This window comes from Macrobrachium rosenbergii, chromosome 27 (assembly GCF_040412425.1).
Source record: "Macrobrachium rosenbergii isolate ZJJX-2024 chromosome 27, ASM4041242v1, whole genome shotgun sequence".
NCBI lineage: Eukaryota > Metazoa > Arthropoda > Malacostraca > Decapoda > Palaemonidae > Macrobrachium > Macrobrachium rosenbergii.
In genome coordinates this window covers 35,580,159-35,596,443 of record NC_089767.1, presented here as the reverse complement: position 1 = coordinate 35,596,443, position 16,285 = coordinate 35,580,159, and the positions used below count along the sequence as shown (strand labels likewise).

General features: G+C 35.1%; 1 protein-coding gene across 25 annotated transcripts in view; it reads right to left on the bottom strand.

Annotated features, from left to right (window-relative positions):
* sif (still life) overlaps positions 1 to 16,285 on the bottom strand; it is a 682,529-nt gene that overhangs the window by 370,903 nt on the left and 295,341 nt on the right. For 24 of the 25 annotated variants that reach the window (XM_067129380.1, XM_067129383.1, XM_067129387.1 and 21 more), the window contains one exon: positions 15,895 to 16,013. In XM_067129380.1, coding sequence (XP_066985481.1) covers positions 15,895 to 16,013 — 119 coding nt within the window. Of the gene's footprint in view, positions 1 to 8,454; positions 8,665 to 15,894; positions 16,014 to 16,285 lie in introns of those variants that run through there. The other variant, XM_067129394.1, reaches the window with a different exon arrangement.

Sequence of the window (16,285 nt, the reverse complement as noted above, 5' to 3'; positions counted from 1 at the left end):
ACTGTCGTTAATTATAACTTATCGTAACTTAATGAAAAAAAAAACAAAGGCCACATAAAAAGCCAAAGCTAAATGTCTATCGACCACTGCCGCCCCACCCCACGCGACTGAGAGAGAGAGAGAGAGAGAGAGAGAGAGAGAGAGAGAGAGAGAGAGAGAGAGACCCGCACCACTCCTTTGCAAGTAAGAAAGAAGACTAGGAGCGAACTGCTTATCTTTCTTGGATTATTCAGTAAGTGGAAGCAAAAAAAAAAAAAAAAGGAAAATAAAGAACTTGGGGGAGACTGCATCTCGAGAGGAGACTAACGAGGAGGGGAGTGAATGGGGGAAGGGGAGGGAGAGGGAAAGGGAGGGGGAGAGGGGAGGAGGGGGGGAAGGTCTCTGTTGCTAGTATAACTACGGGTGCCTCCAGCACATCTTAACATAAAAGGTGGAAGGTGGGTTTGACATTGTTTATTTCTCCCCTCTTTTATTTCTTCTTGTCACAGAAATGGTAAGGGACCTTTACATCTAGAGAGAGAGAGAGAGAGAGAGAGAGAGAGTAAAGTAACTCGGTAAGGAACCTTTCCATCTCGAAAACACAACGTCTGCATGCATAACGAGAGAGAGAGAGAGAGAGAGAGAGAGAGAGAGAGAGAGAGAGAGAGAGAGAGAGAGAGAGAGAAGTAACTCGGTAAGGAACCTTTCCATCTCGAAAACAAAACGTCTGCATGCATAACGAGAGGGTGAGAGAGACAGAAAGTAACTCGCACACAATCTCACACAATATTATGAGAGCGCGTCGAAACGACATTACTTGAAGAATTTGAACACTTCACACAAAGGTGTACTGTAGATACTTGTGTCTATATGCGTATACGAATTGTGTGTAGATGTATTTTCATAATAAAAAAAACAAATCAACCCATATAAACACAACTGTATAATTGAAAGCGAGTATGTATAGTGTATACACATGGATCTACACAAAAACGCAACTTGTGTATTTGCGTAGAGATAAACACAGTTTATAAAGGCAAAAATATTCAGCATTCATGGTCCATAGGGTGTCGTTACGTAGCAACAATGCTCTTCAAAAAGAATAAACCATCCCTCTCTCTCTCTCTCTCTCTCTCTCTCTCTCTCTCTCTCTCTCTCTCTCTCTCTCTCTCTCTCTCTCTCTAGGAAGACCAATACACCTTTCATGTCATTTTACATTTTCACTGAATTAAGCGAAACTTTTCAGAAAAACTGAGAACTAAAAATAAGGAATTAATCAGATGAGAGAGAGAGAGAGAGAGAGAGAGAGAGAGAGAGAGAGAGAGAGAGAGAGAGAGAGAGAGAGAGAGAGTTTTCTCATAATGGGTATGACGCACTTTTCATGTCATCTCTTTACCCCTTCCCTGTCTACAAATACTTTATATCCATTATGCAGACCACATTTAATAATGAACAGGGATCGGAAGCTGTCTCCACTAAGTCAATATTGGATATATTTGTACATACATCAAATCTTCATTTAATTACATATACAAACAAGATATGAATGTGGATGTACATATGTGAGCATTTACATCATATGGAAAGTGTTTGAGCATACATGCATCGCATATGCAAACCTAAATTTGCATCTAAAAAATAAATAAAAATGTGTATACACAATCACACATACACATATACATACATGCTGTACAAACTGTATGAACAAGCATTTTTGTTTACCATAGCACACGACCTCCGGACATACGAATTTCTTTCTTCTCATAGAAGAATATGTCTCTCTCTCTCTCTCTCTCTCTCTCTCTCTCTCTCTCTCTCTCTCTCTTGGAAGACCAATACACCTTTCAAATCTTTTAACCAAATTTTCATATTTTCATTGAAATAAGCGACACTGAATAAAACAATACATAAACAGATGTATACACACATACATACACATACACAAACAGACACACATACACACTGTATAAACAAACACTTGCTTTTACCATAGCACACAACCTCGGAACATACGCATATTTTTTCCTTCTCACAAAAGGCCATGGGTTCATGGCTATGTTTCAATAAAAAAAAAAAAAAAACTAAAACAAAAATAAAAAAAACCTATCTAAAAACCCCGACAACATAGAAAAAAACTTTGTTTGTCTCCGTTATTTGAAAGCCTTTATTCACTTAGCGTCATTAAGGCCGTCAAAGCAGGCCTCTTTCAATAGGATTTTCGCTCGCAGCAGTTCCCCGACAATACTCGGTCTGGTTCCCCCCTCCCCCCCTGTAATTGTTTGTGCCAGAAAGATCGATGATGATGATGATGATGATGATGATGATGACGATGATGATGATGACGACGATGATGATGTATTTGCAGGGCTCCTAATCTGCCGTCATCATCATTTATTTCATTATAGGTATCAGTAACTGAGGAGTGACATCTTTCAAGGAAGCGCCAACCTAGGCGCTTCTTAACAGTCATTCAGGCAGGCAACGTAGGCATCAGTTCTCACAGGTAACACACCGGGAGGCCTATCTATCACGGAAGCGCTACATCCTAGCGCTTCTTAACACTCATTCAGGAATGCTACGTAAGTATCAATAGTCATAGGTAACAAAATTGCATCTACAGTAAAAGCAACATCAATTTCATACGAAAATTAGCAGCAATACCACAATGATAAAAAAGTAGTTCTTTCACAATAAACATAGTAGAACTATGAAATATAAAGGTATTACCGTGATAATGTTCACTTTAAAGTTCAAGGCGCAACTGATCTTTAATATGAAATAATCGTGAATGGAATTAACCGGATAGATTCACAACTAACTCAAACACACACACACACACACACATGAGTGCAGTAGATAGATCACAGATTCCGATGAAAATTCCTGATTACAGAAAATGAGAAATAATCACACTGGTGAAAAAGATGCAAGAATCCAATGATTTGGAGGAGTAGGACAAAGAATTTATCTTAATCTAACCTATGCAGGACTTTTCATGCAAGGTCTTCAACCTTAATTCAACAGGTTGGTAAGAGTAGCAACAATCAAATAAATTTGTGGGCTACCTTTTGTTTTTTCGAAGGCAAACTCTTCAAAAAGGAAATGGTCGATTGGTAAAGACTTCACACACACACACACACACACACACACACACACACACACACACACACACACACACACACACACACACACTGTCTTAGGAAGGTTTTAGAAACAGAAAAATACTAGAAAACCAATTAACAGCATCGAGCAGAGGTTTCTGTATTGCAACGGTTAACCATCATTTATCAAAGATCTATGATAACACAAATTCCATAACAGTTGAATCACTTGTGACCTTCAGACAAGTATGATTACGGGAGCCTAATTATAATAAGGTACAGACCATATTTAGTGAAACACTGTTGACAAAACACTCAGCATAATGAGTAGCACCGTTACCCTAATATTCTGCGTATTCTGTTTTCTCTCGCGAATACTAAGAACCTGCAACTCTTTAAATAAACATCTGTGGCAATATCAGACGAGATTGTTTCCATGGCGACAAATAGCCGAATATTTACTGGTGTCAGCCAAAACGTTAAGCATGAGGAAAGTCACCCAGTAACTTTTCTCCCCAACGTTCTATTTAATTCCATTTTTAAGTTCCGGCGATGACAAATAATGTTTTTCGTTCCAAAACGTTTTTAACATGGAAATACATATCCGCTTCAGAGAATGAAAATAGACGCGAAACCGGTACTGGATCATAAATATTTACCCCAAAAAACCAACCAGCAAAAAAAAAAAAAAAAAAAAAAAACTATGACAAAACGCGACAGAACGGATGCCAATTAACCATAATAGATCCAGCCAAGTAAATATAATTAATAGGCCTGTAACCTACGTCTAATCAACATTATCACACGTACGATCAGCTGCATCAAAGCTCGGGCTAATTATTGATGTGTCTCAAAATAAGGGGCACGAACAAACAGGGGCCATATGGTACACAGGATTTGGGGGGAAAAATAATAATGTTCCTTTATGTCGAAAATACATCTGTCTACTTTGAGTTCTGGGTGTACGCCCGCCCTAAAGTGGTTGGAGAACTTACATTTAAAATACTTAAATTTAAAATATAGTGCTGAAATTATACATTATTTATTCAAACGGATAGAGTCCTAGTTTTAAAATCTTAGCGCAAAATAAAATATACATTATTGAATTCAGTGTGAAATACGTATACAATTTAGGTTATCTGTTATCCGTTCAAACGTACAGCGACCTAGTTTGAAACTCTCAGCATAAAATACAAAATACAGTATTGAATTAAATGTAAAATACACTTTCATACAGCGTCTACATCGAAAAACAGATCAAATTCGAAATTTCCTAAGTACAACGTGACAGCTTTTGTGATGAAAATCTCCGGTGCCCAGAATCAATGATTACAGAGTTACAATTTGTTATTAATTCATAAATGGCTTATGAAACTTCACACCTACATTGCGTAACAGTCTGTCAATGTTCAGTAATGCCACATTAAATTTTATAAGAATAGAAGAAGTACTAAATAAAGGCACTAAATATTTCACAGCTAGAGAGAGAGAGAGAGAGAGAGAGAGAGAGAGAGAAAGAATCTTACTGGCTGCTCTATGAGCAAGACTCCGTGCTGGCTGGTTTGACGCTAGCTTAATCATAGAACACAACGAAGAGAGAGAGAGAGAGAGAGAGAGAGAGAGAGAGAGAGAGAGAGAGAGAGAGAGAGAGAGAGAGAGAGAGTTTACCTTTAAAGTTCTTCTCTAACTATCATCTATCATGGAGGAACGGGAATGAAATTATACCTACAACCACATATCTGACGGTCATTTGTAAATTTATTTCATAAGGAACAGCATGAATACAATGCGAATTTCATAAAATATGAAAAAGAATGATAACAATAAAATAAAAAAACAGTTTTGTTTTATTGGACACAAAATTCCCAAGCCTGGAGAAGGTGAGAAATTCACAACCAATCGAAACACAAACATGACGTAACACTAGCTTATAATGAAGAAATAACGGTATAATGGGAACAAATAACATATATAAATAAAGATACAGAAGGCGGAAACACTGGAGTGCTGCGAGGCCTTTGACACTAGTCTTTACTTGCAGATATCTTTATTTATATATTCATTGTTCCAAATGGATCAGTTATACTATATATATATATATATATATATATATATATATATATATATATATATATATATATATATATATATATGTGTGTGTGTGTGTGTGTGTGTGTTGTGTGTGTGTGAGTCTGTATATATCATCCAACGTAATCCTCCTAGACAATGATGTGTTTATGCTTTCAGAGAAAAATACTCCTCGGATGCATATGTACATGGTATTTATCATGACTTCACCACGCAGCTACTAATACATACACACACATACATACATACATACATACATACATAAAGCAAAATTAAACGCACGACCCAAATCGCAAAGATAAATTATGTCAAATAAGCTAAACCATATTCGCAGGGACTGCAGTACAATAATAATAATAATTTACATTTATATGATCTACGAAATCTGCACACATGAATAAGTCGGGGGGTTAATGGGGGCAAAATGGAAATCCTAATTAAGAACTGACTGCACTCAATTGTAACGCCATTCCGGCCTCCAAAATAAATAAAAACCCTAGAGGAAAATGTGAATGAAAATATGAATTACAAATTTTCTTTTATTTTCAGAATTAGCTGTGACGTTGAATGTACAGAAGAACGAAGAATACAACAGAATATAGAATTTAGGCCAAAGGCCTAGTGCTGGGACGTATGACGAGGATATTTAACGCTGAAACGAAAATTGACGGTAAAAAGGTTTGAAAGGTGTAACAGGATGAAAACCTCGCAGTTGCACTATGAATCAATTGTTAGGAAAGGGCTGAGGAAACGAAGATGGATGAAAGAGAATATGAACGGAGGTACAGTTAAAGGAATGAAAGGGGTTGCAGCTGGGGGCCTAAGGAAGGGACGCTGCAAAGAGCCTTAAGCAATGCCTACAGTGTACCGCATGAGGTGCACTGATGGTACTACTCCTCTACGGAAATCAAACGAAGAGATTACATCAGAATTACGAATCTGAAAGCTTACTAGCAGGCCTATGGCGACTGTTCGTTTGTGTTCATGAAATGAAACAAATACTAAACAATAATATTCTTCACGTCAAATGAGTATTCAACACGTCAAATTTTCAGTTCATCTCAACTTGACACAAGACTTGCAAACCAGCATTCCATATTTATAGCAGTCTTGAAACTATTCAGCAAATTTCATAATTTATAAAAAGATGACGCAATATGAGGCACACACCAACGAAATATTTTCACTACCCTAATGCAATTCTCCTTGTATCTTAATAATTCACTTATATTTTTATTTATTTATTTGTTAATTTATCTGTTTTTCTAATAGCTGATCTCTTTCTGTATTTCCCATTATCTTCTCTTACTCCTTTCAAATGAACGCCACATTCTTTGGAAGCTTGAATTTCAAGTCAATGGCCCCTGTTGTAGGCTTGTTCCATATGAATAGGGTTCACCTGAATAATAATAATAATAATAATAATAATAATAATAATAATAATAATAATAATAATAATAATAATAATAATAATAATAATAATAATCAGACCAAAATTCTATCTAGATATGAACCTTTCCAGCTTCTGATTTATTCGCCTATAAAATTTGAACTCGCATACTATTTAACATATTTAAATTTACCCTACGGTAAATGACAACATTTTCAACTTCACCCTACGATAAATGACATCATTTTCAAACTCAACCTACAATAAATGACATTTACCCTATGATAAATGACAATTTTCAAATTCACTCTACGATAAATGACATCCTTTCCAAATTCACCCTAAGATAAATAACAATTTTCAAATTCACCCTCCGATAAATGGCAACATTTTCAAATTCACCCCACGATAAATAGCAACATATCCAAATTCACCCTAAGATAAATGACGTCATTTCCAAATTCACCCTACGATAAATGACATAATTTCCAAATTCACCCTACGATAAATGACATAATTTCCAAATTCACCCTACGATAAATGACATAATTTCCAAATTCACCCTACGATAAATGACATTTCCAAATTCACCCTACGATAAATGCCATAATTTCCAAACCCACCCTACGATAAAGGACATTATTTTCCAGTTCACCCTACGACAAACGACATCAATCCCATAACTGAAATCGCCGGCAAATGAGCTCATTAATGACAAACTGCAGTTCAAATCGACTGACAAATTAAAGCTGGCTACCGAAGATACTAAATCTGAATCCGAGCAGCGACAAATCAAACACTCTCTCACTCTGGACTGAACCCTGCGACAAACAGATGACTTTTCGAGTCCAGAACGCGACCAAGTGACATATCTGTTATTAAACGCCGGTCTCAACTTTTGCAGCAGCTTGTCACCTGGAGCGAGACCTTTGTCATTCAAAGAATCGTGTTTGTTCCAACTGACGATTTGCCCGAGATGTTAAATCAGGGATCTCGCTAATTCCGGGTTTCCTTCTATATAACCGATTTTTCCTGGTGGTAAATTGGTCCTGTTATTACTGCTAAAGTAATTTTTCTTCTATATCTTAGAGCATTAATAATAATAATAATAATAATAATAATAATAATAATAATAATAATAATAATAATAGTGATGATGAATGTAGTACGAAAGGTGGCGAGTAATAATAATAATAATAATAATAATAATAATAATAATAATAATAATAATAATAATGACGATGATGATGAAAGTAGCTTGAAAATTAATGAGACAATGATTACGAAACCATTAATGCAAAATTACTTCTGTATTAAATACAAAACTACACAATGATAGATAATAAGACTGAAATTCACAAGAATCTCCAAAACTGAATATACATCTGGCCGTTATTCCAAATGATTTGCAAATGTCTATCGTTTTAACTGATGAGCAATTTGTTTGATACGTGAAATTATGTTATTAAACAAACTGTGGAATTATCACTGTTCTGTTTATGTAGAATAACAAACTGTGGAATTATCACTGTCCTGTTTATGTAGAATAAATAACTGTATTATAAAATTTTACAGGACAAATAATATGTACAAACACTGCACCGTCAACAATCACAGATATCCCCAGTAATTGGCATATCGTTTTAATGCATTTAGATAGTTACAATTAAAATGCACTTTATATAACAATTTGTTGCATTAAGTTCACCACCACATAGAGAATATCACCACGCACTTTTTATTACATAATATCCAACAAATCATAGAGATTGAGAACGTCCACTGCACAAAATCACTGTGGAACCGATCATAATCACGCTGACATTTACGAAACACAGGGTTAGCCAAAACTTTCTTTCCTGTAATATATTCGGGTTACAATCAAACGACAAATACCATTTCGACTGTCGACGGCTGACATTTCCCTGGTCACGCAAGTAGGCGAAATCGAAGCAATAACGAAACTAGAGTATAATTCCTCTTCTAGGAACTAACAGTCAATTATGTAAGTTTTCATTATAGCGTTCGTTCACACTATTGCATCTTTCTCACACCACGCAACACCGGGGCAAATGTGAGACTAGCTTTCATGTTACAAATACGCGCGCATGATGTCCGAATGAAAACGGGCGCTGCCGACGAAAACGAGCGCCGAGAGGGAAAATGAGAATTGCGTATACACAGAAAACGTCCGGAATCATCTCGTAATTAAATGGAGAACGTGAGCATTTCTCACTGGAGTTTCCTCGGCCTAATAATTTGTATGCTGAATGCGAGAGTTTGCCAAAGCAGTTTATGTAACAAAGAACAGGAGTTACTAAATATATCCACGGAAAACTTCTAAATGTAAGAATTCGTTAGTTTGTAACATATTTCATTTATTTTTTTAACGTTTTCCAATGAGTTTCCTCGGCCTTATTATTTGTATACTGAATGCGCGAGTTTACCAAAGCAGTTTAAATAACAAAGAACAGCAATCAATAAATTTATTCACGGAAAACGTTTGAGGACAGCCATATTACACATAAGAATTCGTGAACGTTTCTATAATATTCCATATATGTAGTTAAATGTTTTGTTACTGTTTGAGAAAACTAAGAGACATTACCTTATGATATTCAGGGCCATTATTCAGTGTTGCTAGCACATTTATTTAGACATTTAAAATACAACAATTCTCAGTAAAATCACACAAACATACACAAACGCGCGCGCACACACACAGACAAGGATTACGAACATAGGAATTAAGTACATAGGTACGACTTTCACGTCACAAAGGCCAAGGAATTTTACAACTGCCCAAACATAGATCGGTCACTGGGCCTATGAAAATGTTTCAGGAGAATTTTCTCACTTCTCTGTGATCATATTTGGCGCAGCAATAAAACTTAAAAAATATACAGCACCCACTGGTGTGCGTCTGACGATTTAAATCGCAAATTTTTGTGTATTCTATTTTTACAATACGAAACTCGCAGCCTTCCTCTGTGTTTCCCAAACCCCTAATGGTGCCACAAACTTAAAAAAAATATATTTACTGACTAACTACCTCTCACTTTTCTCTTATAAACACTTGTTTACATATAAGATTTATGGTTGTCTGTTCGACTCTACACTACCGTATATAAGACATAAGTTTTAAGTGTATAACTGTATCCGTATGCGTCTCGACCTTCTCGTTCAGCGATGAAGATGGCTGAGGTATGTTAGCTAAATGGCTTAGTTTGTTTTAGTCAACTTTATTTAGACACTCATCCAACGCTCCTAATTTGTGTTCGCCATTCGTGAATAATCCTTTTTCACAGCAAGTTGAATAAAGATGAGGGTTGTCGAACAGCAGTCCAGTGTGCTCAGCGCCGAAACAGATGTCAGAACGCAGTTTCTGATAGAATGGGATCACATGCATTTTCAACCATTTATTCATACAGACATACATACACGCATATATACACACACACGATACTCTCTCTCTCTCTCTCTCTTTACATATACAGTATATACTATATATTGTATACACACACACATATATATAATTGTATATATATGCGTTTAATAAACAGACCCAAACATGTACATGTGTACACAAACATGCTTACAGTAAAAACAAACGAGAGAGAGAGAGAGAGAGAGAGAGAGAGAGAGAGAGAGAGAGAGAGAGAGAGAGAGAGAGAGAGAGAGAATCTTAAAATCCATACAAACACTCAAACACCGAACTCATTTCGCATCAAATCCCAAACTGAACAAAACAGGAAGTGGTCATTTCACAGAATGTAATATATATATATATATATATATATATATATATATATATATATATATATATATATATATATATATATATAATCCTTCTCAGTTAACATCGTCACCTTTGGCCTGATGACGCCCGTGGCATAATGCTGGTTAAATTACACCTACACCCTACGACACCTGCGCCACACACACACACAAAAGCTAAATAAAAAAATCTAAAGTTAAAGTAGTTAAACAGACGTAAAACGTCGCCCTGCTGACAAACTCCCCAGCGCCTTCATTTCCTAAAAACACATTAGCAGTTTACGGGACACAAACAACCAAGAATTTATGTTTACACGACGGATGGCACTCGACTGCCCGAGAGTTTAGAGTAAATATTCTGTTTTGTAAGTTAATGCCCCCTTTTTTTTTAAACGAGACTGAATAGGAAAAACAAACAGGGAAGAGATATGTGTGTTAAGTGGGTATATTTGTACAGAGTTCTAAAGTATAAAGTATCATTGTAATAAGGTACTACGATGGGTGAGAGATAAAGAATCTGAGAAATATAAAGGAAATATTACCAAACAGCAAAAGACAACGTCTGAAAAGAGATGACTTTGTACGAAAAGCAACTGAAAACGAAAACATTTCAATCACTTCTGATGACAAAACACCTCTCTCGTCAGTTTCGTACGAATACCCAAAATTCATCCAAGTTAATAACAGAAATATACCTGAGTTCTGAAAAGGAAAATGGGGAGCTGTAAATATATAAACTGAACATGTCCAGGAAAGATTAAAAGTTATCGTAACATTGGCACCTTAAAAATTAACAGCGAGTACAAGCGCCAAACCCGCTCACCGGTTTAAAGCTGAAAATCTGTCAAGTTGTGGAAATATCTAATAAGTTCGAATTCGGACAACTTTGGAAATAACTCATTACCGTAATAAAGAAATAATCTTCGGCTCTGCGAGGGTAAAATTAATAATCCCACGCAACACGCTTCGAATATAAACATATTCACCTTTTCCAAATCTTGCAATTTTTATTTCATTAAATTAACACCGTAATTTGCAAAAATCCATCACATCCCTGTTGCTGCTATTATAATCAAATTTATTCCAGCTAGACACATTTTCTTTTCATCTGTACGGACAAGGAGCACGGAAGAAAAAAGTGAATTTCAAGGGATGGCAATAAAGAGAAAGGAAACCACTGAACAAAGCAAATCGAAGACTAATGAACTGCAAAGGCTACACATGTGGGAAGTGGAGGACTGTCGGGCGCATGGTAGGGCAGGGCATAAACATGAAAAGCTATGCACCGTATAGCACCAGTTGCTGAAACAATATACCAGAACCAGCTTAAACATTTTTTAAAGAGCAACATTTTAAAATTCACAAAGTCTCCGATGTAACTGGAATATAAAATTTAAGCCAAAGACCACGCGCTGGAACCATTGTGGTCATTCAGCGCTGACAATGATACTGAAACAATTGTAACAACTGTTAGGAGAGGGTGAGAAGTAAGAAGGTAGAAAGAAAATATGAACGTAGGTATAATAAAATGAATGAAAGGGGTTGCAGCTGGGGGCCACAGGGACGCTGCAAAGAACCTCAAGTAATGTCTACAGTGCACCGCGTGAGGTGCACTGATGGCACTACCCCACTACGGGGAAATTCTTCCAATGACATCACACAGAAAACTGAATGTATGCAAATGAGGTCGGGAAAAAGATGACAAACGATAGAAGCAATTTCGTTCCAGCGAGAGGAATTTCGAAAGCCATATTCCAAAAGAAACAGGAAGATAACAGCCAAAAAATTGAATAACGTTCTCATTAATCTATTCTACAGAACTTTTATTCTGCGTTCCTTGACGTAACCCATTTTTCAGATAACTACAATGTAATGGTTCCTAGAAATGACCAAACTGTCATGTTCATTGAATAAATGTTTAGCTAAATAACTCTAGCTTCTTTTAACAGAGAGAGAGAGAGAGAGAGAGAGAGAGAGAGAGAGAGAGAATATTTACTTATATATTAACTATGTGTTAAAACATAAGAACACACACACACAGCATATTCACTTTTATGTTACATATGTGTCACAACATCAGAGAGAGAGAGAGAGAGAGAGAGAGAGAGAGAGAGAGAGAGAGAGAGAGAGAGAGAGAGAGAGAGAGAGAGAGAGAGAGAGCGATGTTTAAAGAGGCAGCATGAGTATGTGTATTCCAAACCCCACCCAACCACTTCTTGGAACTGACGGCCAAAAGGGTATTATTATTATCGTTATTATTGCTTCGTCTGCGAACACTTTAATTAATGGATAGTCTCCTTTGTTATGCAGTGCCTGCGTGCAGCTGATCGCATGAGTAATGTACAATTTTGCTGTGCAAGAACTAATCTATGTAATTGAGATCAATAACTCGATCCCTGTAATTACTGTCAGATAAGAAACTAACATTTCAGAAGAGTGGCGATAAATGCATTTCTTTTTTTTTTTTTGCAAGTTGTGATCAAATACGCAAATTCTTTATGAGGAAAAAAGGTAATTTAAAAAGTACTAATTTATCAGTAAATGTTTTGTATGCATCATCAAATAAGTGACGCCTGTGCAGTAGTATTAAAACAAGCAATACCCAGTAAGTCAGCATAATCAGTTCATCTATTTTTTGCAAGTTGTGGTCAAATAAGCAAACTCTTTGTGGGTCAGAAAGTCATTTTTAAAAAGTACTAACTTATAAATAAATTTTTTGTATACATCACCAAATAAGATAAGTCATGTTAGAGCTGTAGTGTTCACATAAGGTAAGTATTAACAAAACTGACAAAAATCGCAGTTTCTTTATCATGACGCTTACTCAAAGACCCGGAATAGTACAAACGGTATTAGGTATTAAAGAATGTCACTGGAATTCAGGTGATCTAACCCACACGCAAACTAGTTAGATTTTGGCGTAAACATCAACGGTTGCAGAGAAGAAACTTGATGACACATCCAAATTTTAGTCATTTTCTAAACATAATCTCTTTTAAACAACTCATTTCAACCTTCACAACTTGAAATAGATATTGCCTACCATTCACTTTTGAGTATAATGTTCTACACTACCACTGCGTCAAATTTACTGTCACAAATCTCTAATGCCATATATCAGACTTTCCCTACTCAAGCGTTACTGTAATAAATATCCACGATTATGTGTGTAAAGATTCAATTTATGAACCTTTCCCAGCACGGACATCAGTCCTGTTATGACTAATATGGACTCCTACTTACATAAATAATTTAATATACTGTACGGCACCACGTTAATCCCGTCCCATTATCATTATATAAAGCCCATGAACTTGTTCTTTCATCTATACTCGGTATTTAAGAGACACTTAATATATATATACATACACATATACACACATATATATATATTTTTTTCACACATATATATACTGTATATATATATATATATATATATATATATATATATATATACGTGGTTATGTATAAAGAATATATTTATATATATATATATATATATATATATATATATATATATATATATATATATATATATATATATATATATATATATATATATATATATATATATATATATATATATATATATATATATATATATATATATATATATATATATATATATATATATATATATATATATATATATATATATATATATATATATATATATATATATATGTGTGTGTGTGTGTGTATAGTGTAGAGAGAGAGAGAGAGAGAGAGAGAGAGAGAGAGAGAGAGAAATGCCACATATACGTAAAAATCCATATAACATACATACAAACATGCATAATGATTCATTCACATAAACCTACGAGTTTGTATATAAACAACTGAACTCTCGGTAGTAACAGTTCATAACTAATGAACATTACAGTCTCTCCATAACGGTGTTTATCCTGGACTCCAATAAAACGAAGTAACGACAATGGCCAAACATGAATGGAGCGCCGGTGAAAACTCTTCGTAATGAAACTATCTATATGTGAAGCGACCTATTTATTTTTGCTGAGAGTGTTTGCACGGGAGGGGGAACTTATACGCTCGCATTCTGTAATACACAGTTGTTTATATTTTAAATATATATATATATATATATATATATATATATATATATATATATATATATATATATATATATATATATATATTATATTATATTTTCTACAGAACGTAATATTCAACGAAACGACATTTTGATGACTCTTCATAATATGAAACTACATAAAAAAACCATAATACTTAAATACAAACTATTTTCATTACAAAAAAAACCCTTTTTACAAACTATTCTGTATTTATACAAAAACCACTTATTTTCTATGACATTATCAAAGCATAATCTTTAATAAATACAGACCCGTAGGCCACCTAATCCTGCCCATATAATCAGACGTCACCCTAAAAGGCAAATTGTCATCCAACGCCCATTACAAACAAAAAGAAAACTGCCAATGTTAGCGGAAGTACGGTACACGACAACGCCATGTCGAATGTAAACAGTGCGTCTCCGCTTCAGATTTCATTTTTGTGGTCCTGGTATTTTATTTTAACAGATTAATTTGTGATACTGTCAGATGGGGCCCATATGCGCATCTGAATAGCTGGAAGAGGCCAGAGAAAATAAAATCAGAACTATGAGATGAGAGACGGAAGGTCTGTATTTTTGAGCTGCGCGGAGCTGGGGCGATAGTGACAATGATGATGAATGATGATTAAAAGCTTTCAATATATATAAATAATAATCACTCAATTTCTCAGAGATGATGATGATGATGATAATGATGGTGATAATGACGATTAAAGCTTTACTTTTGTTACTCGTAAATAATTATCACTTAATTTCTCATCTTCCGTTTCTCTTTCTACACGGTTAATGATACTCATATTAATACCAGCTCTTTGTGAAAAATTGTACACGAATAGTTAATGTATCACTCCTTTGTGAAAAACTGTATACGAGAAACATACGGCGAATACGTCATACACAAACACAGACAGATAAGAAAAACGAAGGAACTTACTAAGTTCAAAATCATGTCAACTATTTTGACCTTGTATGGTTGATACTGATGGAACTGTCAGGTAACGTCTACCGGTAACATAAGATCACAAACATTTCAATATGCAAAGGCCTAGCAAGCTAGTAATTAATCATCCCAACACCTATTGTTTCTTTTAAGGAATTTGGGAGAAGAATCCTACACAATTCTATTATACCCTGGAAAATTCTTTGAAAATATATCATTGTAGAAGAAAAAACTACCTAAGTACCAAACAATAATCTCCAGAGTTTTTTTCTGATTAAGGCGTTTTGAATACAATCCTCAACTCAAAAATCTCGAAGAATTTTTTCTTCGGGCACAGAGGGAAAAAACACGCCAAAAAAACTCACGAATTCTGTGTATGCAGTTTTGAATATGATCCTATTACTCGCTGAACTTTTTCTCTACACACAGAAAAAAAAACACACACAAAATCCAGTTCTCCAAGAAAACTTGCGAATTTTTTCCCAGAGGAAAAACAGATAAAAAAAGGTGCTCGTCTACTCACACAACATTCTCGGAACTGCTTGGCGTCGATGGGCGAGGTGAAATTCAAACCCCAGGTATCACTGGTAGCCGGGTCCTTCCAGTACACGAAGCATTCGGAAGCCTGCCCGATCCTGGTGCCTGAGGGAATGACGAGGAGAAATACAGGTTGGTTATTCAGAACGGAATATTACTCTACATGTGTATATAAGCTTGCACCTGCATGTGCAAAATCTCCAGCATAAACACAATGCAGTCATACATATATATGTACAAATACGATTATATACATATATATATATATATATATATATATATATATATATATATATATATATATATACTATATATATATATATATATATATATATATATATATATATATATATATATATATATATATATATATATAT